The sequence below is a fragment of the Anopheles stephensi genome, chromosome 2 (assembly GCF_013141755.1).
Source record: "Anopheles stephensi strain Indian chromosome 2, UCI_ANSTEP_V1.0, whole genome shotgun sequence".
Taxonomy (NCBI): Eukaryota; Metazoa; Arthropoda; class Insecta; order Diptera; family Culicidae; genus Anopheles; species Anopheles stephensi.
In genome coordinates, this window is record NC_050202.1 from 65,251,214 (window position 1) to 65,273,716 (window position 22,503).

Here is a 22,503-nt window from a genome sequence, read left to right on the forward strand (position 1 = left end):
AAATGTCACTGTCACACTGCGTTTGCGCCTTCCCCTTCCCTCCTTCCCCTTCCCTCTTCCACTTGCATTTTCCACACATCACGTCCGCACACAGACGACAGAGACACAGTTTTTTTTGTACATCGAAGTTCTTCTCAAGACGGGGTATGCCAAAAAATAAGGAACATAATCGCGCAAACTGATTCCGCAAAAGTAGGTGGTGTGTGAAAATGTAAAGCAGGTGTAGAACGCTACCTATACGTGCAGTTGGTGTACGAATGTACAAAAGTGTTTGCTACCCACAGGAGAAGAGTTTGGGCAGGCCTGCCTCTCTCTCTTGGACCTATACCTCCCGTACACAGGTGTGGTGATCGATGCAAGTGAAAACGTAGCTTTTCACGGGAACATCGTAGCGCGTCCAAGTTGGTGTCAAAGTGTCCCCCCCTTCATCGAAACACTCACACACGCACGCACGCACACATTATTCTGTTTGCGCAGGATATGGAACTTGGCTAAAGTGTAGTCGGATTGTAGTGAAGAAGTAGTCACCGGTAGCGTATTGCGATGCACTGCTGCTGTGTACTACAGTTTCCAGATTGTGCTAATATCAACAGTGAAATTGAGTGTGGAAAAGTGCGAGCGCACTAGCACTAGTGGTGATGTGCAGTGCGAAAGGAAATCGCAGAAAAGAAGTTCAATCATAAGCAAAACAAACGACGTCGACAGCCTACGGTGATAGTGGAGTTTGTGGAGTATTAATGCGTACGGACGAAGGTCCACAATTCTATCGTCCCCAACATACAGCGTTTTAAGGTGAGCAAAACGGTGTCCATCGTGTTCGGCCGAGATACGAAAGCTTTGATCTAAATAGCTCAATCAATCATGTCGCCAACCAATCGCCGTCTCAAAGCGTGTACCGGTGTTTGGCGCCTGTGTTTGCTAATGTGCATACTCATTAGGATACAGATTTTTGCAGTATAGTACCGATGGTTCTTATAAAAGACAATACAAAATTGTACCCATAGGCTGGATCGCACATAAGACTTTGTTTGCGTTGAAAACATATGGCAGATGCGAATAATATTCGTTAACTTGACAATTTTTTTAGCTGCGGTATGCACATTCCACATAAGAGAAGGGTAGATTTAGAAGATAAAAAAGTGAAAAGCCAGCTTTGATGGAGCATCACTACACCGGATCCTGCTGGAATGTTATGTAAATAACAGAAACGTGCACGCACAGCCGGTGGTAACCGTGGTTGAAAAGGTTCCGGAACGTATCTTATTACTGATGAAGAGAGCTACACATTCTATCAGTAGGTCGGTGCAACGATGCATTTTACTATTTAGACCGTTGCCTCAGCACTCAAACACGCATTGAAAAGCGCAGGATTCATCGAGTCACCAGTGCCGATTGCTACTGCCTTTTGGGTTGCTTGGATTCTCCCATGCTGCTGCTGCTGCTGCTGCAGTGAGAAGAGAATATCGATTTTTTCCACTAGAAAACTAAGTGTGTCGTGTTTCTTCTTTCAACTCCCGGAAGAAGGAACTGCATGCATGCTAGGCACAAGGATACATGTTCCCGGCAATATCCTGTACGCGCGGTGCGCACATACACACGAACTTTGCGTATGACGTAAATAATAGTCAAGCTATAATTTTGCCTTTTTTAGTATTTTGTAAAGTAAAGGCATATATATATTTTTTTAATTAGCATTTCTACCTTTTTTCAGAAAAACGAACCCTTTATTAATCCATTTTTAGTATCTTGTGAACGGTTGACAACCGTGGACCGGTTGAAGCTGGAGCCAATAGTGTTTACCAATCTGCCATGTCGGTGAAGATTTGTTTGGAAATTGGTCATGTGGCCTCGGTCAAGAGTAGACCAACCGCGGAAGGATATACGCACGACTGGGAGTTATTTGTGCGCGGATTGGACGGTACCGACATAAGCCACTTCGTTGACAAAGTTATCTTCAATCTGCACGAATCCTTCCCGAAACCGAAACGAGGTAAGAATGGCCGTTTGAGGTAAAAGAACCCCAGTAATAGTGATTTTGTTTGTGTGTTTTTTTTTTATTTCGCAGTTTTCAAAGAACCACCCTACTTAGTGAAAGAAGCCGGCTACGCTGGTTTCATTCTGCCGGTGGAAATTTACTTCAAAAACCGAGACGATCCAAAAAAGACGGTGTACAACTATGATCTCGACCTGCAGCCGGCAAAACATCAGCGGGAAGAGTACGTATTTCACCATCCGTCGGACGAGTTTCGACGAAAGTTGCTGAAGGGTGGTGGAGTGATTATATCTGGCAGCAGCACTGGTTCCGGATCCGGAGGCAACAGTGTCAGCAATGACTATAAAAGCAGCCGAGGTCATGGTGGTGGTGGTAGTGGCGGCACCGAACGATCATCCAGCAGTGGCGGTGGTTCATCGCAGGATAAGAAATCCAAGTCGAAAACATCCTCGTCATCGGTCGATGATACAAAGGGGCAGTTTGCCGAGCTGTTTGGATCACCGTTCTCGCACAAATCGAGCGGCGGAAGCGGTAACAAGGTGTCGCCCGATCCCAAACAATCATCCACCAGCAAGACATCACCGGTGGGAACCATCGTTGGTGGCGGTAGCAAAGCGCCATCGAGTCAAAAATCGTCGTCCGACGCCAGGACGTCGCTTCCCAACTCTTCCAACAGCATCTCCTCGTCATCAATGTCCTCGTCCTCTAATTCTGTATCGAAGGAAAAGGACAAATCGTCCTCCTCGTCCAAACACAAACACTCGAGCCCGAACAAGGAGGGCAAGAAATCCGTATCCGTTGCGAGCGGGAGCGGTGGAGTAGGGGCGGAGGAAAAGACTCACAGCAAAGACAAAAAGGACAAAAGTCATTCGAAAGAGCGCGATAAAGGAGGCAGCCGGGACAAGAGTGCAACCAACAGTAGCAGTAATTCTGGAGCAGGTGGTAGTAGCGCTCAGCTTTCCGGAACGGGTGCCGTCTCCTCGGCATCATCGATGAAGCGACCGGTAACGGCCAGCCCAAAGAGGTCCAGCACTAGCAGCACAAATAGCAATACTAGCATAAGCAACAACGTTAGCAATTCTACAGTTCCTAATATTAGTGGTAGCAATAGCAGCAGTAGTGGCGTTTCTACCGGTTCCGGCTCAACCGGCGCTCAATCCGGCGCGGTTGGTAAGAGCTCCGACAGCAAACGAAGCGCCAGCGAAAAGGAAAAAAAGAGCAGCAAAAAGGAGAAGAAAAGCTATGAAAAGGATAAGGAACGAACTGCCGATTCAACCTCCAATCAGCGCAAGGCGGATCGAAGTGTCGAATCGACACAAAAGTCACAAGCGAACTCATTCATTACCGGCTCCGCACTGTCGAAAGGCGATGCACCACCGCCGGCGGGAAGTGTAAAATCATCCTCTGCTTCCAACACTGGAAGTAAAACTAGCTCTAACAATGCTGCGTTGACATCGCACGATACTGGCAAAGATGCCAGTGCGCCAGGGAAAGCGTCCATCACGTCGACCACTGCAAGCCGCGATCCTTCCTCAAATGCCACCGGTATCGGATACTCTAAGGACAAGAAAATGCATCAAAGTGATGCAAACGCTGGCACTAAACTGGATTCAGCCGGAAGTGCCGCAGGAACGCTATCGACAACATCGGCAAAAGCACCCGATAAGATGGACAAGATAGATCGTGAAAAGGACGAAGCACGGAAGCACAAGCACAAGAAAAAAGACAAAACGAAGGATAAGGAAAAGGATCGATCTTCGGTCGGAAAGGACAAAAAGGACAGAAAAGACAAGGAAAAACCTTCCGGAGGTGATACTGGACCGGGAAAGGGGAGCTATACGATATCTGGGCGTGATCTCGGCAGTGGTGACACGGTGCCGGGAAAGGTTAAAACGCACAGCACCGCCAATAATGATTCGTCCACGAAACCACTTGGACACGATCGAGAAAAGCCATCGTCCACCGGGCATCTTTTCTCTGGATCGTCTTCGACAGGACGGCTTGGTGGTGGTGGGGTACCGCAAACAACAAAATCGATTGCACCGATCGATCCTCCCGTCGGCCATGGCAGTGGTGAAGAGAATTCTAACGATTCGGATACAGCGACCGGTGGCGGCGGTGGAGATACTAGCCGAACTCCCTCAACGTTGCCGAACGAAAAGGATTCGGAAGCGTCGAACAGCAGTATCGCAGACCTGCTGCCGGCTGGTGGCGGTTCTTCCCACCAGCAACGACCACCGTCGGCCACCTCGTCCGGTACGACTGGATCAAGTGGAGCACGGACTGGAGCGGAATCGGGTGAAAAGTATCATCACCATAAGGGCAAAAAGGATAAAGCGTCCAAAGGGTCAAGCGGTTCCGCCACGGCAACGCCACCGATAGAGAAAAAGGACCACGGTTCTAACAGTGGCGAACCGATTAAGAGACGGAAGCGAAAAAATAAGGACATAGATGGAGATAAAGCAAAAGATGCTGGATTGACGGAGCCTACCGCGGCGGCGACAGCGGGCTTCGCCTCGAGAGAAAGGCACAGTCCGTCGCCAGCTTCACCACCTGCATCCTCAAACAGTTTAATGGAGCCACCGTCGAAAATACCAAAGAAGGACGAACATCCGCAGCCAGGAGGAGGTGGTGGTGGAACCGGTAAAACTACACCTCAAGACTCATCTATGGATCATGCGATGAACAACAACAACAATAATAACAATAACTTCAAGCAATCGATCGGCAGTGGCGGCGGTGGTTCCGCGCCCGATGATAATGGTGCCAGCTCATGCCAGCAAGGTGTGGGCATTGCGGGCAATAATCTTAGCGGAGGCAGTGTTGGCGGAGGTTCCGGTGGTGTATCACTGACCGGCGACTACATGCTAGAGCTGAAGGATCTGCAGCAGAAAATTATGACACTACAGGATAACACGGAACTGCAGCGGGTGGTTGAGATGATTGCGGCAACCGGATGTTACGAGATAACGAGTGCAACCTTCGATTTCGACCTGTGTGCGCTGGACCTTATGACGGTGCGACGGTTGCAGAACTTTTTTGCTACCACCTGACAATAGACCACCGTTGAAATCGGGAGCGTAATTTAGTAACGTTGGATAACACTAACCCACTGTGTTTATTAACAGCTCACGCTACAGCACGACAGACTGTCAATAGTTTTTTTAGGTAGGTCAATGCGAACTAGGATCTAGTTTGTTTTGTCTGTGGACTCATTCGTCGTAGTATTCGGTTGCTAGAATTATCGCTTTGAGTTTACTCTTGATTTTAAACCGCCTGTGTCCGCCGTGACTTACTGGGACGCGATTGCACATATGCCGCCTGCTTAGTTTAAAAATACAATACACAGTATCTGCAAAAGCTCGTTGAAAAAAAAGGAAAAACAGATTTCATTCTAGTAGCTTTGAGGCAAAAGAAACGCGGAAAAAACGTGCGATGGACCTTGTGAAGTCCAGGGCTATGAAGCCGATGGAGGTGGCAACGTCGAACAACATGCCACGGCTTAAGCTTAGGGACAAATGAGTGTGTGCGCGCGCGTTGTCAAGTACCCGTATGCGGAAAATCCCGTTTTCTTATTGACTTGCAAGAAGGAATGCTAAAAGTACAAACATGTGTGGTGGTTGTGCAAAAACTGCAAACAAAACAGGAACGGAACTCTAGGAGTAAAGTCTGTAGAAGAATCAGTCCCTAAGTGTGTAAAAAGAAATTGAATTATTTCAGCTCATTTAAAGGAATTTCTCTTTTTCTCTGTCCTTTTCCTAGTTTCCGCGAGTTGTTTTAAACTCGCAGCCTGTTTCATGTTTTAATGGCTGGTCGTATGTTCTTCATAAGCGTACCTCTCATATGCCTATGATTTAAACTGATTGTGCTTGTACCCCAAACGGATGGGGGGAGTGGGGGGGGGGGTGGGATCGTCCTACAGGAACGGTTGCTTGAAATCTCTTTTTCTAGAACTCCATCGTAGCAACCTCATGCAGGAGCAGCAGACGACTGGTGCTTTTTGAAGTACATAATTTATCTGCAACGATAAGCAAGCCATGGCAGGGAAAAGGAATAGATTTTAGGCGAGCTATTAGAAAATACGTAATTTATTGATGAATTTCATCCTGCAATTCTCAATCTCGCAAGGTAAAATATTTACCGAGCCGAAGCAGGAAGTAGGTTAGGTATATACGCACATTTACCTGTACTGCACGCGTGTATAGCAGAAGGGTGGCGCAGATTAGTGTTGGTGGTTTTGTACTCAATCAGTAAACGGAGCGGCGGCGTGTGTTGTGTTAATAGAGCGATTGTATGTATGTAATGTTAGCAAAAACCTGCTAGTGGCTTAGGTAGGAAGGAACCTACACACACGATGATGCCATCGGGAGTTTATTGATTAAGGTATGGTAGGACATGTTTGCTGTTTTGTTTGAAACCCTTCCCTTAATTTCGTAATTTAACATCCGGCACACAGGAAGATTTGTTAGATCGACGATAGCTTCACGAAATGGAATCCCAGAACACGCATTGGCAAAAATTTGAATTATAATGTACAATATCGATCATAGCTAATTGAGTTCGTCGTTGATGTGTGCAGGTTTGTTTGTGTGTGTTTCTTTTTATTATTATGTTACCAACATAATTGCATTAATTACTATTGTAAAGTTAGTTATAAAAACAAATCAAATCAGCAGCTTTTCTTAGAGGAATTTGGCAAGGGCGAAAACTGAACTGAAAGCATCACACATACTGAACAGAAACAAAAAGAGCTCGTAATTGTGCATAGGGCAGCGTCGTACTACATGCAAAATATAAATGATGAAACCCATACCCTAGCTAACGCGAAGTGGGAAGCGTGTGTACATATACATATAAATACGTATAAATCGATTATTAATTTGAACATTATCAACATAAGCTGTAAGAGTTGTAGCATAAAGTAATGAAAATAAATTACATACATATTGTCACCATAATCCTTGCCGTCGCCAGCAATTCATTATTATCATTGTGTGTGTGTGTGTGTGTATGAATGGTTATTGCCACACTTTATTGAACGTTAGTAATCATCTCTTAAATTTTACATCATTGTTTGCACACTTCGAACTGATGGGACCAGCGCGCCTCCCCATTTAACTGCAGCGTTTGATCTTGCTCGTCTCGCGATACACTTCCCATTCCGGTGACGGTTTTTCCGGTGGTACATTCCACGTGTTTACCGTACCTTGCAGGTGAAACGGGTGATTCGGATCAGCTGGCAACGAAAACTTATCCCAAGCCCGACGCACGGCTACAAGTTCCTGCCACCACCAGTCTTTGGACTGACGGCCAAACATTCCACCTATTGCAGCCGTGCCAAACAGCACCTTTCGCCAACGGTTTTCACGCCGACGACTAACGTTACCGGTGGACTGGCGGTTTAATATGTCCTTTAGCCGCTTCTCTTCTTTCACGCACTCATCTACCTTCCCTCGCCATTCTGCTATGAGCGCGTACATGCGGGCGTCGAATCGTACCTCCGGTTGTGTGTTGACGGTTGAAACATTCTGCCTTTGCTGGTGCAGGTGCAGTGATTTTTCGAATCGAGCTAGCATTCGTTTCGCTCGAGCCTTTCTACGCCGGACGTCAGTTAGAATCAGTGTTTTCATTTGCTGCTCTTCCCGGGCAACTCGTTCCTGGGTCAGTCGATCCTTCCATTCCGCTTCCCAGTTAGCTATTTCTTGTGAACGTTGCGTACGGGCCGTTTGTTCCGCCAAGCGATTCGCATGAAGACGTTGATTTCGTCTTTTTAGCCATGCTCGTTTCTTGCGGCGTGCGGACAGCTTACGGTGTAATGATTGCTTGCGCTTAACATTTTCAAGCGCTTCGAGCATCTTTCCCAAAACTTCTTTCAATTGTCCCGCACGATTAAGCTCTTCATTCCATGTCTCACCAGATTCGGCTTCCTGGAGCAAATCGTCCAGAACCAACTTCGAGTGTTTGAGGTTCTCCAAAACGTTAAGAGCTTCACAAAGTTCCGCGCGGTAAGTGGAAATATTCACGGGGACGATTGAGCGGCACGCTTTACCATCATGCTGGTCGATTCCGGCTTTCGTGGCCGTTAAAAATTGTTGTACTCTGTGCGCGTCGGTCACGCGGGTCTGCTCCAGTAGTGTAGGATGGGGAAAGGAATCATCGATTGGTGGAGGTGGCATCGATGATATATCCAAGCTGTGCTTTAGTAGCCCGTGTGCAAACATTTTACGCTCAATTTGTTAACGAAAATGGTAAGATTCTGCGTGAATTAATAAGGTTATCGTATAAATGCGCGTGTGAGGCCTTAACACTAAGTCTGCTGTCTCCGCTCTATGCTGTTATCTTTTGTGGAAGATTAACTTTGGCATCATCCAGCACGGCAACGGCTGCTTGGTATTGTTCCGATTCCTTAAGTTCCTCTTCGTTTTTGATCATTTCTGTAAGTTCCTCGTAAGCTTTAGCCAGACTATTGCGAGGAATGGATAGGAGAGAGAGAGAGAGACACATGTGAAGGGAATTACCGGACATATGGCAGAGCGGTACTTTTCACACTCACCGTCGTTGACAATCCGGAATCATCATCATCGATTCTTGCAGCACTTCTTCCTGCTTTCGCAGCACATGGTCGTCGGAACCGGCCGCTTTCAGTTTGTCGATGCGGTTCTGCTGCGTAACGACTTCCTTTTCGTACACGACCTTTTCCTTCGACAAGCGTTTCACAACACCTGTTTTGATGGTTAGCTGGCGAAGGCGAGGATCGGACATTTCAGATCAATGGATGCGGGACACGCGTTTGGCAGAACTGGAAAACCACAGGGGGAATCGTTTGCGAAACGCTGAAATGCGGATTTAGATTGAACAAAGTGTGGAACTAACAGAGAAGCCGGCCTACTAGATACCGTTTTCACAACGGTGAATTATTAGTCATCGTGCGTCACCGGAAAACATGACATGAGCCAAACAAACAAAAACACGAACAAGACATGAAACAAGTTTTTCATCAAATAATTGATTCATTGCTTCTCATAAAATAGCTAAGTAGTTAGAAAAGCTGCAAATGTATCATATTTTCCACAACCCGTTAAAACCCGTATTTTTAGTTAAATTAATATTGCTGTTTACAGTCCTCCACGCGACTCTGCGTTGGTAAGGTAACTGAACCAACAGTAAACAAATGGCTGTCAGTAGCGTATGTTTGACAGATATCCAACACAGAACCCAACATTTCAAAGAACACACATCGCGTGCTTGTTTTGTGGTGAAATAGCGCTGCACCGCAGTCGATAAACCAGCGTAAAACGATGGTGCAAATAGAGGAAAATAAAGTGATTGCTATCGGTGATGTGTTAAATAACCGAGAGCGACCGCTAAAAGAGCGATTTCGAGCATTATTCACCCTGCGAAACATTGGCGGTGACCGTGCAGTCGAGTCCATCGGCCGGTGTTTTGATGATGAGTCGGCATTGCTGAAACACGAGCTGGCCTACTGTCTGGGCCAGATGCAGGACGTTCGAGCCATTCCCGTGCTGACCCGTGTACTGGCGGACGTGCAGCAAGAACCGATGGTACGGCACGAGGCAGCCGAGGCGCTCGGTGCCATCGGGGACAGCTCAGTCGAGGAAACGTTGGTAGCCTTCAGTAAGGATCCTGTGGTTGAGGTAGCGGAAACGTGTGAAATTGCACTGGAACGTGTACGATGGCTGAAGGAAAAGCAAGCGGCCGAAGCACTGAAAGATAACAACCCGTACGCCTCGGTCGATCCAACGCCACCGGCTGCTTCCAAGAGTGTTGAAGAGTTACAGCGAATCCTCATGGATGAGTCGGACACGCTTTTCAACCGCTATCGAGCCATGTTTGCGCTGCGTAATCTGCGCACAGAGCAAGCAACTCTGGCACTGGCCACCGGACTGAAAGGTAAGAGTGCACTGTTCAGGCACGAGGTTGCGTTTGTGCTGGGACAGCTGCAGGAGGAGTGCAGTGTGCCGTTTTTGATAGAAAATTTGCGCGATCCGGCCGAAAACGAGATGGTGCGACACGAGTGTGCGGAAGCGCTTGGCGCTATCGCGACGGACGAATGCACCAAGGTGCTGAACGAATATCTGCTGGACGAAAAGCGCGTGGTAAAGGAAAGCTGCGAAGTAGCGCTGGATATGTGCGAATACGAAAACAGTCCCGAGTTCCAGTATGCCGATACGCTGGTTAAGGTGAACGAAGCATAATGTATTACAACAGGTGCGTGTGTATAATGTGTAAATATACAACTGCCCGACACAAAACACGTCAATGGGTGCGTTTCACATAGAAAGCTGTATTTCATCATGCCCCTTTCTCCACAAGTTTTACGCGTTATTACGGTATTTTCTATAACTAATTGGCAAAGGAAATAAAAACCCCGAAGAAAATTTATCACAATTCCAAAATTCCATAGTTCTATAGTTTACAGCTAAAACGTGTCGGACGTGTACCGTTCGAAAAACTGTGCGCAATTTCAAGGCGAGTTAACGCAAACGATTCGATTTCTCGGTATTGCATTCTTCTTACTTTCTCCTTTGACGGCGCTTGGCTTTAGCAGTTCCATTTCCGCTAGTACCGACGGACAGCGCACCATTAGCGGAAATAGAGGAGGCCGCTGCTACTACAGCATCGGCCGGAAGTACTACCGTCCCATCGACTAGTTCGCTTTTAAGCTCCGAACCGGCAATTGTGTTCTGTGCCTCCATGTAGAACATGAGATCACGCACCTGCTCCTTCAGCTCAACGATTTCCTGCTCCTTTTCCGTGCACTGTTTCTCGAGGGTGGAAAATTTGGTCTGCCATGTAATTTGATTCGCTTGGAGCGTTTTCCCAAACTGTTTCTCTTCAGCCAGCTCACCTAGAACGGTACTCAGTCTGCAAAATAGAAAGCAAGTATTAGAACAGGATCAGCGTAACAAGTCATGGATCATCCATTTCAGCTTACTTAGATGTTAGTTGGGTGATTTTCCGTTCCAGACTGTTTTTCTCTTTCGTGAGTGCCTGCAGCTTCACCTCCAGCTCGGCAGTCTTTTTCTTCGCCAGCTCGTTATCTTCCTGCAGCTTCTGCCTTTCACCACTGACAATCGATTCGAGCCGAGATAAGCGCTCCTCGTAGTAATCGCGCTGCGCGTCGAGCTGCGATGTCAGCAGGTAAGTGAATTCCAGCTGCATAGAATCAATTTTCTCCTCCCCATCATCTCCCCCGGGCGATTGGGTTGCGACGAGCTTTCCGTCCGATTTGCTTTGCAACAAACGATGAACAAAATTATCTCCCGCGTAATCCCACACACGGTTCGTACCGAGCTGCAGGGCGTACGTGTGGTTTGTCGTCCGATAGTGGGACGCTGCGTGACCACCCTGATATCGGCCGCAACCGATGTGGCCGCAGATGAGACAGATCCACAGTGCCTCCGTTCCTTCGCACTCCATGCAAACGGACTGCTCGGAAAGTTCCGGTGTTTGCACGCACCGGCATACGGGGCAGGTCGAATCACCCCACTTGTTTAGGCATCCGGCATGGAACACGTGGTTGCATAGGATCGTTAGCACACCGTCCACGCTTTCGTCCATGCGCTCGAGACACACGGGACAGGACGGTAGCTCGGTGTGTCCCTGTGGGGTCACGCAACAATCATCCAGACCCCACTCAACGCTCGACACCCAAACGGCGTGACAGAGGGTGTCCGGTTCCAGGGTGTTGTATGGAGCTCCATTGAACGTTTTGTAAAATTCGATCGCTCCCTCAACACAACGGAACTCGAGCAGTACCATAAACTGGTTCGGTGACCCATCACGCAGTATTCGCACATGCTGGATCTCCTTCTGACACGGTGCGATAAAGTCGAGTATATCGTGACAGTTCAACGAAGACGGAACGGCAATCAAACAAAGTGTTTTTGAAACACCACCTTCCGAAAGGTCCGCTCGTTCGCTGTGAAATAACAGTGTTGCATTTAGGGTCTAGCATACACGCAAACTTTCGGGACATTTACGTAACGTCGCGCGCACTTACTTCCTCTTGAACAGATGAAGGATGCCTTTGGTGACTTCAACGAATGGATTGCCGGAAAAGAAATTGATCTCTCCCAGGATCTCGGTGGCCGACGGTGGGGGCACCTCATCCATCGGTGTCTGCTCGCGCGAACTTTTTGGCAGGATGCCACGATACTCGTCGGCAGGGACCGGTCCTCCATCCAGCAGCCGGTTACGATAGCTTTCGATGGTGATTTTCTTCGGCTTTCTTTGGCCCCGCATCTCTCGCTGCAGACGTGGATTGTTGGGATGTTCGTTCGACACCGCACCAGCAGCTTCTGCGGATGAGAGTAATCGATCAAAGCGAGCCCCAAAATTGTCGAATCGTTCGGTGCACTCTGCGCTGTACTACTACCACCATGCTAGTTGTGTATATTTATTGGGCTATAATTAAAATGCATCTTACCATCGCCAACTATGCTGCCTCCCGTTGCTGCGTCATCATCACAGGCAGATCCGGATTCCGAGGGGCCCAACATGACCGACGACTGGCTGCGGCTTCTGTCGGCAACTAATTCAATCTTCAGCAAACATAAAGAAACCAATGCAGACATTTATGACGCAGCCACGGTCATAATCCAATTACACCGAATCGCGAGAGGGAAAAATGCTAACGACAAATGTCGGAAGGATGATCGATTGGCAGGCGTCGTCGGTTCGGTTGCTACTATTCTATCGCCAACAGCACACGCACAGAACTGCTTGCAAGAGCGGCACGTTTTGTTTCGCGTGATCTTTTTACTTATTTTACTAGGGTAACAACAGATCGATTATTTCACTTGTCGCCTGTCGAGCGAAGGTACGATTTGCACGCAAAATGCACTGCGGAGGTTTTCGTCTGTGGAATCAAAACAAAGAGCATCAGTTTGACATTTTTTAAGCTTTTTTTCTTCTCACGTTTGCTATACCAATCTCTATGCATCTTGGCCGCGAGGAAAGTCGAGGCGAAATTGCTATCTTTTGTTATTCGGGCGAAAACTAGCTGTCAAAACAGAGCTGAGGGGTGCGCGCGTGTGTGTGTGTCCACGTATATGGCCGAGTGTGTGTGTGAAGTGTGCTGTCATCAGAGAACGACGGAAAACGGTCTTTCTCGCCACCCCTTCTTCACAAACGCGATTCAGCCAAGAAAAAACCTATTTTACCGTTTTGCAAACAGACTTTCTCGGTTTTAGGCACCGTTTCCTTTTGCTTCCGGTTGTTCGGTGTCGCCCGGTAGTCCGCACAACAGCAACAGCACAGCGCAATGGAGCCTTATGATGTGATAGTGAATCAACCGGTCGTCATCGACAACGTAAGTAGCAGTTCCTCCGCCCGTGGAAAGGTAGACGCCCGGGTGGGCAACGGAGCAGGTGACGTGAGAGAAAAAGAAAAGCTGTCTCAAGCGATCTACCTCCCCACGATGTGTGTACGATGTACGATGAGTGAACGCATCCGGGGGAAACAATGACATCACTGGAATGTAATCTTCACCGCTTTACATTAAAAATCCCTTTAAAGTACACAAATGTGTCCAAGGGATCATTTTAGATTTTTTTTTTATTATTACTATAAAGAAAAGAGGCACCCAAGATGCATCATTCGTTACAGGGCAATGCGAATATCTCAGAACCGTTTGTCGGAACTATAGCCCGTTGAGCAGCGATGCAACTGGAGATAGTGCTCGGTAGGATTTGTTAGTTGCGAAAAGCTCCGTTTCAATGGGCGCCGGAATTCGGGTAACTGTAGCAGCAAATCAGTACGGTCCCGATAATAATCACGCTGCTGTTGACACCGCAAGTAAAAATCATCCACTTCTGCCATTCGGCTACGATCAAACACGGTCAAATTTGGATTCGGGGGTACAAGGGCAGCCAGCGTACGGCGGATTTGTTTCACTCGTTCCGCATACATTTTATGATAGTACGGTATGTTCGAGACGAATACTAATCGATCTGTCGCGTTTCTGCCCGTCTTTGCAGGGTTCCGGAATGATAAAGGCTGGCTTCGCTGGCGATCACATACCAAAGTGTCGTTTTCCCAACTAGTAAGTATTTCCACACACACACAGCACAAGGCTACTGTGATGTAAAATCCGGTGTGTAGCAATGTTCTGCCCTTTTCTCTGTCACACCGTGTAGTATGGGCCGACCGAAGCATGTGCGTGTGATGGCTGGCGCACTGGAAGGGGATATGTTTGTGGGACCAAAGGCGGAGGATTACCGGGGGCTGCTCAGCATCCGTTACCCGATGGAGCACGGTATCGTGACCGACTGGAACGATATGGAAAAGATCTGGACGTACATCTACAGCAAGGATGAGCTGTCCACCTTTGCCGAAGAGCACCCGGTGCTGCTTACCGAGGCGCCTCTAAACCCGCGCAAGAACCGTGAAAAGGCGGCCGAAATTTTCTTCGAGACGTTTAACGTACCCGCGCTGTTCGTGTCGATGCAGGCCGTGCTGAGTCTGTACGCGACTGGGCGCGTCACCGGTGTAGTGCTGGACTCGGGTGACGGTGTAACACACGCAGTTCCCATATTCGAAGGGTTCGCTATGCCTCACAGCATCATGCGTGTGGATATTGCGGGCCGGGACGTAACCCGTTACTTAAAAACGTTGATCCGGAAGGAAGGGTTCAGTTTCCGCACTACGGCCGAGTTTGAGATTGTGCGTTCGATCAAGGAAAAGGTATGCTCGTTAGCGACGAACCCGCTGAAAGAAGAAACGGTGGATACGGAAAAGACCAAGTATGTGCTGCCGGACGGAAACGTGCTGGAGATTGGACCGGCGTGTTACCGGGCACCGGAAGTGCTGTTCCGCCCGCACATGCTTGGGGAAGAATGCGAAGGCATACACGAGGTGCTAATATACTCGATCCAAAAGTCCGACATGGATCTGAGAAAGATGCTCTACCAGAACATCGTTTTATCCGGCGGATCGACCTTGTTCAAGGGTTTCGGTGATCGATTGCTGTCCGAGATCCGGAAACACGTGGCAAAGGATATGAAAATTAGGGTAAGTAACGTGAATCGTAAACGCTCGCCCGACATCGAATGCAATCGTGTTGGTGATATTTAATGTGGCTTCCACACTTTTTAGATCGCTGCCCCACAAGAACGTATTTATTCGACCTGGATGGGTGGATCAATTCTGGCCTCTCTCGACACATTCAAAAAGATGTGGGTCTCAAAGCGCGAGTTCGACGAAGACGGCCAACGGGCGATCCATCGGAAAACGTTTTAAACCGTTTGAACGCACCTTGCAAGCGTCGTTCAGTTCGGCAACATTTTTATGGGTACACACACACACACTCAAACTGCACGTCTGGCTGTGTTTGCGGAAGTAATAGGAACCAGGGGGGTAAAGTTTTGGGAAATGAAAATTGGACCTTGTAGGATGATTTCAAGCAGCCACTGAAGATGCTTCTCTCAGGTGTGTACCGCTGCGATATCCAGCACCGGTAAAGATATAATTGTACTTCAAAAGTTACTTGCGCACTTTCAAAGCCCCCTTTTTTTTTGGTCTTCGGTCCACAGTAGATTCGTATGCAGGTTTATTTTATATAATTTTTTTTTTATCTCACGGTGATCTATATAAAGGCATTTTGAATGATAAACAAACGATTCGCCGGATATAATATTGTATGTGAATAGACCGTAAACTAACTTAAGCAATGTCCTCCGTTCGGAGACAAAACAGTGTTCAGCAAAGCAGGATCGGGACAGAGAGTGTTGAGTAATGTGCGCACATAATTTCTCCACCACACACAAGTCCAACACGCTAAGGTCAGAGAGTTGGGAGTAGCTTGTGTGAAAGACCATGAAGTACCCCCATGTAATATGATGCTTTGATCAGCTCTAAACGCTTCTAGTTTTGGGTTCTTCCAACGTTCGACCGGCTGGAAAGGATTGGCCGATTCGACTAAAGGGACAAACCCAACCGGGTACCGAACGATTACTACCGTGTGGCCTTTGTTTGCTCTTTGTTGCTACTGTACTGTAACTGTTTGTGTGTGTATGTGGTTTTTATGTTTTATGAGTTCTTTTTTGGTTGTTGCTGTTAGCATCATTTCTTTAGATAAACCGCCACCCTTGTGCGATAGAATCACCTTCATTCCAACCTCTCTACATTGCATAGCAGATTGTGTGTGTGTGCGCAATCGTTTCATGTTTCCTTTTTTTAATTCGTCCCTCCCTTTTTTGTGCAGAAACTGGGGTAGCTCTAATGCTTACGAAGATCACTCACGTGGCAATAAGAAATATTGAATAGTCGCAAAACGAAGCTTTCTTTTTTTTTGTCTGTTGGTGTGTATTCTTTCATCAATTAACACGAATTAAGTTATAATATTTAGTAATTTATAATCAATAACAACTATCACTTAACGTAAACCGAAAAACAGTGCGGTGCAAAACGTGTACCCGTGTAACAGTCGCACATGAACTAAGCAAAAGTGCATAAGATCAAGAAAGAAAAAAAACAAAATAAAAAAACGAGCCGATAAAGAAGACGGATAACAGCAGTGCTGCGCGCAAAGACAAGATTTAACCTTTCTCCTCCTTTAAGTGAGTATGAATAGATATTATATATATATATTATTATTAATTTGTACCATTGCAATGCATTTGTATCGCTGCACGGTAACTAGCACGTTGAAAATGGCGCAAGTGTAGAGCAAGTGAGGGAGGGTGACGACGGTACTAATCGCTTTTGTGGCTAACGCCACGCTAACGATGACGACCGCGAGGAATCGCAATTGCAATCTGAGTACGAGAAGAAATATATCGAACAGCAGGAATCGAACGAACGTGGCGTATCGCATCTTGGCTGAAACGACGACTGTAGAAAGAATGAGAAATTATGCTGAGCTTATCAATGGTGAGCATGCGTCCCATTATGATTTCTTCAAAGCATTCCGTTGCAGCAGTGCATACACGGAATAGGCCATATTGAGTGTCTGAAAAGTAGAACAGTTTTGTGTAATATATTTAACGGTGTGCTCTCTCTCTATTTCCATCCGTACCGTAGTGTAGGCTTGTAAATTGTAGTTGAAAAAATAGTATGCCTTCAGGGTCAGTGGTTTGTTCATGCGTTGAAGCAACATATGCACCGTTTTGCGATCGTACAGCCCCATCTCGTACCACCGGGAGCTGTAAATGGAGGTGCGAAGAAGATGGCTTTTGCGAGTCACCTCATTACCGAACCGGCAAGGTAGGAACATTTGAAACATCATTGCAAGCATGTACAGTAGATTCTGAATGGCCGTTAGCTCGTAAACGTTAAACTGCAATTACATTTCAAATTGCATTACATCCACACAGATACAGCACATCGAAAGGGGGTCTAGCTAGCTGCACCGGGGGAACTTACCATTGAAGATGTTTTGAAAGCGGTTGCACAGATAACCAACCCACTAGCACTAAACTGGGCGAAGAAGGCAGGTGAGTACAGCTGTTCAATGTTTCGGGTCATCCTACGCGTAAATTGCCATAACAGAAATGAGAGTTTACTATCTTTTGCTTTACGGAAACAGTAGCAAACGGTTTCTTACTTGTGCAATTTTTGGTACTGATTGATCAGGGTCATGAAGCTATTCCCAAACTGTTCGGAGGTTTGTATCATCCGGAACCGTTTCCCGAGCACATCCAACTGAATTCCGATCATTCCCAGAAAGTAACACAGCTGCACGTCTATCGCCACATTGATTAGCATGTGGAAGTACATGCCGACCACCTGGTAGGCGAACATGATGCCAAAGTTGAGCCGCTCCGTCGATCCATACGCGATGCCCATCACCCAAGGAAAGTACGGCATACGGTAGTCCTGGTGCAGCAGGTACAGCAACGAGCTCGCAATCGCTAGATGCGTCGTCGTGATGTACAGATAGAAGTAGTAGTTAATCTCTCCGATACCCTTGCGATGCAACTGTTCCTCCTCTGCGTCGACCGGCTTAAAGTCACTGTCCAGCGTTTGCCGGTACAGGTAACATATCTGATCGAACTTATAATACGTGATCAGTGCCTTCAGCACCATTACTATTTCCGTGAAAACAATGTACATGATGTACAGGACAAGTTGCTCGAACGTTTGCATCACGAACATGTTGAACGATAGCGTAAACAGATAGACCACCATCAAGACGACGTTGAACACGATACGATACGCCCTGTAGAGCGGGGTTTGTGGCTTTGCGTTATACAGCCCACAGATACGCCAGGTCCAAACGGTCATCCTAACCGGGCGTATGTACTCACTCCAACGGTACTTGTCGACGGTGGACCACGTTTTCTGCGTTTCGATCTTCATCGTGCGGGCTGGCCGGCTCGATAAATGGGACTAACTAGAACAGGGTCTCAGTCCAAGTCCTTTATTTTAGTTGTGAAAGCTATCTAAGACATTGTGTCGCTTATGTTGCCTGCTGCTAAACGGTAGGGCGTGGCAGTAATTTTTTCACACGAAAACAAACACACAACATGGATTCCGATGGGAATGATTTGGTGGTATGGTGCAAAGCTTAAGAAACAGCCTCTTAATTGATGGGTATTGCTTATGAAAATGTGTAGATGTAATAATAGGTATGATTAAAGTAGTAGAAATGCCGAGCATAGATAGCAACGGCAGATGCAGGATTTTGAATCCCATCCCATCGTACCTTCACCCGGTATGACTATCTAGCTACTGCGGGCAAAATCAAGTCAAGCCAGCCGTCAAAAAGAAGTGGAAAAAGTTTCAACTAGAAGAAAGAAAAATTTTACTGACTGACTGTTGTATTACGGAAACACCGTTATAATGCTTTGTTTTAGATTTTTTTTTGTTGAAAACTACGCAAATCAGTGCTCGCGAAATATTCAAGGGACTTAAACTAGTTCGTGTGGCATACTCCAAAAGGCCTAGACCAAGGAACCTAGTCCAAGGGGACCGTCTAGTGCAAGTGGCCTAGTCCAAGGGGCCTAATCCAAGAGACCTAGTCCAAGGGGCCTTATGCAAGTGGCCTAGTCCAAGGGGCCTAGTCCAAGTGACTTTATCCAAGAGGCCTAGTCCAAGGGGCCTAATCCAAGAGACCTAGTCCAAGAGACCAAGTCCAAGAGACCAAGTCCAAAAGGGCCTAGTCCAAGAGACCTAGTCCAAGAGATCTAGTCCAAGAGACCTAGTCCAAGAGATCTAGTCCAAGAGACCTAGTCCAAGAGACCTCGTCCAAGAGACTTAGTCCAAGAGACCTAGTCCAAGGAGTCTAATGCAAGAGACCTAGTCCAAGGGGCCTAGTCCAAGAGGCCTCGCCCAAGGGGCCTAGTCCAAGGGGCGTAGTGCAAGGGGTCTAAAGCAAGAGGCCTAGTCCAAGAGACCTAGGTCCAAGCGAGCTAGTCCAAGATACCTTGTCCAAGAAACCTAGTCAAAGAGACCTAGGTCCAAGCGAGCTAGTCCAAGGGGAATAGTCCAGGTGGCCTAGTCCAAGTGACTTTATCCAAGAGACATTATCCAAGAGGCCTAGTCCAAAGTGCCTAGTACAAGAAACCTATTCACAGAGACCTAGGTCCAAGGGGAATAGTCCAGGTGGTCTAGTCCAAGTGACTTTATCCAAGAGACTTTTTCCAAGAGACCTAGTCCGATTGGCAAACTGCAAAAGTCGTAGACCAAGGAGCCTAGTCCAAGGGGTCTAGTGCAAGAGGCCTAGTCCAAAAGACTTTATACAAGGGGCCTAGTCCAAGGGATCTACTCCAAGAAACCTAGTCCAAGGAGCCTAATCGAATCTTTGTCTCTAATTATTGAGATTTCCTTTCCACAATTTATTGAGATCAAACCTTCCGGTAGCTCTTGAAATTACGAGTAAAACCGAGGCTAACCACCAAGAGGTACCTTCATTGATGGCATTGTGGCCAAGAGATTCTACTTTCTAAATCATACGAGTTTTAATGAGTTTTTTGGATTATAAAAAATCATCTACTGCACACACTAGAATCAAAATGACGGTAATTAATGACTGGTATTTTTTTTCAAATACTCCCACTCATAGCTATGCTATCCTTTCGATTTATCTACCTAATTAATTATATGGAAACGGGCGTTACAGAAGATACCCTACAATTTGTCCCCCTTTTGGTGCTGTGCGTTGACCATTTGATCGCTATGCCCAAGATCATACCATCAGTTATAGGTGACAAGTACTGGCCGAAGGATATTCCCCGTTTTGCCAGAGCGCAGGATGTACGAAACTGGCCGTTTTATCTTTCCCATGCGTTTTACCATGTGGGCCTGGAAGCTGTGCGGTGTGTTTAATGCACCCGTACCAAAATCATTGCCGTACCGTGTCTATTGCTATACGTTCTACAGCTGCATCATGGCATTGTATCTGTTTGTGCTGATGTTGAACGTGTTCGTTCCGCAGCCGTTCGAGCAGCGTGTGTTCTTCATCATGTACATTGCGCTTACGGAAACGGCCATGATCCTGAAAACGAGTACCATTTATCGGTATTTCGATACTATCTGGGATCTGTACGAAACCACACTGGGTCCATCGTATCAACCCCGGGACGGGCGGGAACGTGCGCTGCACGACCGTACCCTGCTAGTGTTTAATCGGTGGTACTACGTCTACATCTTTGTGAGTCATATGGCCGCCTTCGGTACCGGTAGCCATTTACTTAGTTCCGAGTATCGGATGCCGTTTTTTCCTTGGTTTTTCGGCATCCCGTACGGTGATGAGGCACGCGTGGCATATTACACAATCTTTGTGTACCAATGTTTCGGCATGTACTTCCACATGCTGCTCAACACGGCCGGCGATACGCAGCTGTGCTACATGCTGCAGATGATCGGCATACAGCTGGATCTGCTGGCCAAACGCTTCCGAAGTCTGAGCGACTCGGAAGAGTTTGATCACTCGTTTGTACCGTTAGTGCAACACTACAACAAGATCCATCGGTAAGTTAGGAAGTGTTTCCGGTACTCGTTTTGTTTGGTTGAATGTTCTAAGGTGTGTGCTTCTGTTTCCTAGCATGCTTTGCAGGGTCGAGAACCTTTTTTCGCTTGCCTATTTTGTGCAGTTCAGTGTCAGCGGTCTCGTGATCTGCGCCTCCGCCTATCAGGTTGCATCTATGGTACGTGCGGTGCTTTCTACGTTGCGCACCAGGAATCTAACCTTCCTTTTTTCGCACACCTTCCAGTTCAATCTGTACGATTTTAGCAAATTAATGAACGTGTTCTACATGATGTCCATGACGATGCAAATCGGGCTCCCGTGCTATTATGGCAATGAAGTAACGCTCAAAAGCTATGCACTGACGAACGCCATCTACTCCTCGAACTGGTACAGCATGAAGCAAAGCAATAGGAAAAGCGTACAAATGTTTCTCGTCCGCACCAACAAACCATTCGCCGCGACGGCGTTTCGATATTTTAACTTTAATTTACCTGCCTTTACAACGGTAAAGCTTTTTTTTTGTTTTACCATAACTGAACTTTAAATTCTTATGCAACAAATGATTTTGTTCTTTACAGATTCTCAATATGGCATACTCCGTGTATTGCGTGTTGCAGCGTAAGGCAAAAAACGTTTAGAGAAAATAGCTACAAACCGGGGAAATAACCTTATTTACTTTTTGCTAACCTTTGTGATTTTGTGTAGTGTGTAGCAAGAAATTGTGCATTATAATTTAGTAGATTTTCTACTAAATCTTCTAAACGTAGATCAGTAGATTAGAGGCAGTCTTACACATTTAAAAATGTTTCTCTGTGGAAAGTCAAGGTTGATCTGCGTCCTTCGAAATAGTTCGCTTTCGTACGTGTGATTTTAGCCGTTAAAACGGTTTTTTGAAGAATTTCTGTTCTAATAATGCCAATATGTTATTGCTAACCAAAAAATCGCCGATGTTACATTAAAAATTAAGTGGAAAATGTCTAAGTCTAATAGTTCTGATGAGCTTGGAAATGTCGTGTCGCACGGTTTGTAAAGACTTTCATGGAAAAGTGTTGAAAGTTTTAGTTAATAATCTGGCAACAAATGGATATAACCAGTAAATTGAGTGTATTGTAAAACAAAATATGAAAAAATCTTTATAGCCGCAGAGAAATGCTTCTGTTTAGTTCTTTAAAAAGATCCTAATTTTTTGTAATGTGGAAGAAAGAAGAACCATTGTTAGAAATGTTATTCTTCTCTCAAAATCTAAATACGATGGAAGCTTCAATAGTTATCTAAAAAAATGACGTTACTTATTTATTCAAACGCAACCTTAAACAACATACTACAGTATCCAATTAAATTCAATTTTAATTAGACGTTGTTGCATATGTACCGGCTTTTTTAAAAGCTGTCATCTTGTTATAATTGCTACAGCTGTTTATAATGAGTAATTCTCCCACGCACTGATTTTTCGGGACTTTCGAGAATAATTACCTCATATTGGAGATTCAGTGTTCGAACAGAACCCCTGCCGAACGGTCACGGGCTATCACTAAACATAGTTTATTTTTCTCAAAAGTATACCTTCGTAAGAAGC

The 22,503-nt window shown here is 46.4% G+C and overlaps 7 protein-coding genes across 12 annotated transcripts; 4 read left to right on the forward strand and 3 right to left on the reverse strand.

Moving 5' to 3' along the window:
- Positions 1–67: 67 nt before the first annotated feature.
- LOC118503648 (protein AF-9) lies at positions 68–6,951 on the forward strand. Of its 4 annotated transcripts, none has more exons than XM_036037164.1 (3): positions 68–792; positions 1,712–1,990; positions 2,066–6,951. In XM_036037164.1, exons 2-3 carry the CDS (start codon positions 1,810–1,812, stop codon positions 5,044–5,046), a joined length of 3,162 nt encoding a protein of 1,053 aa, XP_035893057.1. In that variant the 5' UTR covers positions 68–792; positions 1,712–1,809; the 3' UTR covers positions 5,047–6,951. The 4 variants fall into 4 exon arrangements, with proteins under 4 accessions (XP_035893057.1, XP_035893058.1, XP_035893059.1 ...); XM_036037165.1 differs by having other exon boundaries at positions 1,743–1,990; XM_036037166.1 differs by having other exon boundaries at positions 75–192.
- A 37-nt stretch (positions 6,952–6,988) lies between these two features.
- On the reverse strand, positions 6,989–8,943 carry LOC118503655 (tubulin-specific chaperone A). Of its 2 annotated transcripts, none has more exons than XM_036037177.1 (2): positions 8,547–8,943; positions 6,989–8,456 (listed from the first exon to the last, which is right to left on the reverse strand). In XM_036037177.1, exon 2 carries the CDS (start codon positions 8,212–8,214, stop codon positions 7,108–7,110), a length of 1,107 nt encoding a protein of 368 aa, XP_035893070.1. In that variant the 5' UTR covers positions 8,215–8,456; positions 8,547–8,943; the 3' UTR covers positions 6,989–7,107. The 2 variants fall into 2 exon arrangements, with proteins under 2 accessions (XP_035893070.1, XP_035893071.1); XM_036037178.1 differs by having other exon boundaries at positions 8,547–8,942.
- A 255-nt stretch (positions 8,944–9,198) lies between these two features.
- LOC118503657 (deoxyhypusine hydroxylase) lies at positions 9,199–10,402 on the forward strand. Its single transcript, XM_036037180.1, has one exon. It carries the CDS (start codon positions 9,292–9,294, stop codon positions 10,207–10,209), a length of 918 nt encoding a protein of 305 aa, XP_035893073.1. The 5' UTR covers positions 9,199–9,291; the 3' UTR covers positions 10,210–10,402.
- Positions 10,279–12,875, reverse strand: LOC118503651 (BRCA1-associated protein). Its single transcript, XM_036037172.1, has 4 exons — positions 12,444–12,875; positions 12,018–12,315; positions 10,950–11,936; positions 10,279–10,879 (listed from the first exon to the last, which is right to left on the reverse strand). Exons 1-4 carry the CDS (start codon positions 12,589–12,591, stop codon positions 10,528–10,530), a joined length of 1,785 nt encoding a protein of 594 aa, XP_035893065.1. The 5' UTR covers positions 12,592–12,875; the 3' UTR covers positions 10,279–10,527.
- Positions 12,876–13,064: 189 nt separating this feature from the next.
- LOC118503654 (actin-related protein 1) lies at positions 13,065–16,551 on the forward strand. The gene is made up of 4 exons (XM_036037175.1): positions 13,065–13,328; positions 13,996–14,060; positions 14,155–15,028; positions 15,113–16,551. The coding sequence occupies exons 1-4, from the start codon at positions 13,281–13,283 to the stop codon at positions 15,254–15,256; spliced, it is 1,131 nt and encodes a 376-aa protein (XP_035893068.1). The 5' UTR covers positions 13,065–13,280; the 3' UTR covers positions 15,257–16,551.
- A 288-nt stretch (positions 16,552–16,839) lies between these two features.
- Positions 16,840–18,178, reverse strand: LOC118503656 (odorant receptor 94b-like). The gene is made up of 4 exons (XM_036037179.1): positions 17,562–18,178; positions 17,381–17,483; positions 17,034–17,294; positions 16,840–16,967 (listed from the first exon to the last, which is right to left on the reverse strand). The coding sequence occupies exons 1-4, from the start codon at positions 18,143–18,145 to the stop codon at positions 16,905–16,907; spliced, it is 1,011 nt and encodes a 336-aa protein (XP_035893072.1). The 5' UTR covers positions 18,146–18,178; the 3' UTR covers positions 16,840–16,904.
- A 1,422-nt stretch (positions 18,179–19,600) lies between these two features.
- Positions 19,601–22,425, forward strand: LOC118503653 (odorant receptor 94a-like). Of its 2 annotated transcripts, XM_036037174.1 has the most exons (4): positions 19,601–20,929; positions 21,003–21,105; positions 21,172–21,432; positions 21,506–22,425. In XM_036037174.1, the coding sequence occupies exons 1-4, from the start codon at positions 20,211–20,213 to the stop codon at positions 21,563–21,565; spliced, it is 1,143 nt and encodes a 380-aa protein (XP_035893067.1). In that variant the 5' UTR covers positions 19,601–20,210; the 3' UTR covers positions 21,566–22,425. The 2 variants fall into 2 exon arrangements, with proteins under 2 accessions (XP_035893067.1, XP_035893066.1); XM_036037173.1 differs by having other exon boundaries at positions 21,003–21,432.
- Positions 22,426–22,503: the final 78 nt, after the last annotated feature.

Coding starts and splice junctions, on each gene's coding strand:
- LOC118503648 (XM_036037164.1), top strand. CDS start 1,810: ATGTCGGTGAAGATTTGTTTGGAAATTGGTCATGTGGCCTCGGTCAAG. Junction 1,991..2,065: donor CTTCCCGAAACCGAAACGAG/GTAAGAATGGCC, acceptor TTTATTTCGCAG/TTTTCAAAGAACCACCCTAC.
- LOC118503655 (XM_036037177.1), bottom strand. CDS start 8,214: ATGTTTGCACACGGGCTACTAAAGCACAGCTTGGATATATCATCGATG.
- LOC118503657 (XM_036037180.1), top strand. CDS start 9,292: ATGGTGCAAATAGAGGAAAATAAAGTGATTGCTATCGGTGATGTGTTA.
- LOC118503651 (XM_036037172.1), bottom strand. CDS start 12,591: ATGTCTGCATTGGTTTCTTTATGTTTGCTGAAGATTGAATTAGTTGCC. Junction 11,937..12,017: donor CTTCATCTGTTCAAGAGGAA/GTAAGTGCGCGC, acceptor GTTATTTCACAG/CGAACGAGCGGACCTTTCGG. Junction 10,880..10,949: donor ATCACCCAACTAACATCTAA/GTAAGCTGAAAT, acceptor TCTATTTTGCAG/ACTGAGTACCGTTCTAGGTG.
- LOC118503654 (XM_036037175.1), top strand. CDS start 13,281: ATGGAGCCTTATGATGTGATAGTGAATCAACCGGTCGTCATCGACAAC. Junction 14,061..14,154: donor AAGTGTCGTTTTCCCAACTA/GTAAGTATTTCC, acceptor CACACCGTGTAG/TATGGGCCGACCGAAGCATG. Junction 15,029..15,112: donor CAAAGGATATGAAAATTAGG/GTAAGTAACGTG, acceptor CACACTTTTTAG/ATCGCTGCCCCACAAGAACG.
- LOC118503656 (XM_036037179.1), bottom strand. CDS start 18,145: ATGGTGGTCTATCTGTTTACGCTATCGTTCAACATGTTCGTGATGCAA. Junction 17,484..17,561: donor CAGTACCAAAAATTGCACAA/GTAAGAAACCGT, acceptor ATTTACGCGTAG/GATGACCCGAAACATTGAAC. Junction 16,968..17,033: donor ATTTACAAGCCTACACTACG/GTACGGATGGAA, acceptor TCTACTTTTCAG/ACACTCAATATGGCCTATTC.
- LOC118503653 (XM_036037173.1), top strand. CDS start 20,211: ATGTACGAAACTGGCCGTTTTATCTTTCCCATGCGTTTTACCATGTGG. Junction 20,930..21,002: donor CACTACAACAAGATCCATCG/GTAAGTTAGGAA, acceptor TCTGTTTCCTAG/CATGCTTTGCAGGGTCGAGA. Junction 21,433..21,505: donor ATTTACCTGCCTTTACAACG/GTAAAGCTTTTT, acceptor TGTTCTTTACAG/ATTCTCAATATGGCATACTC.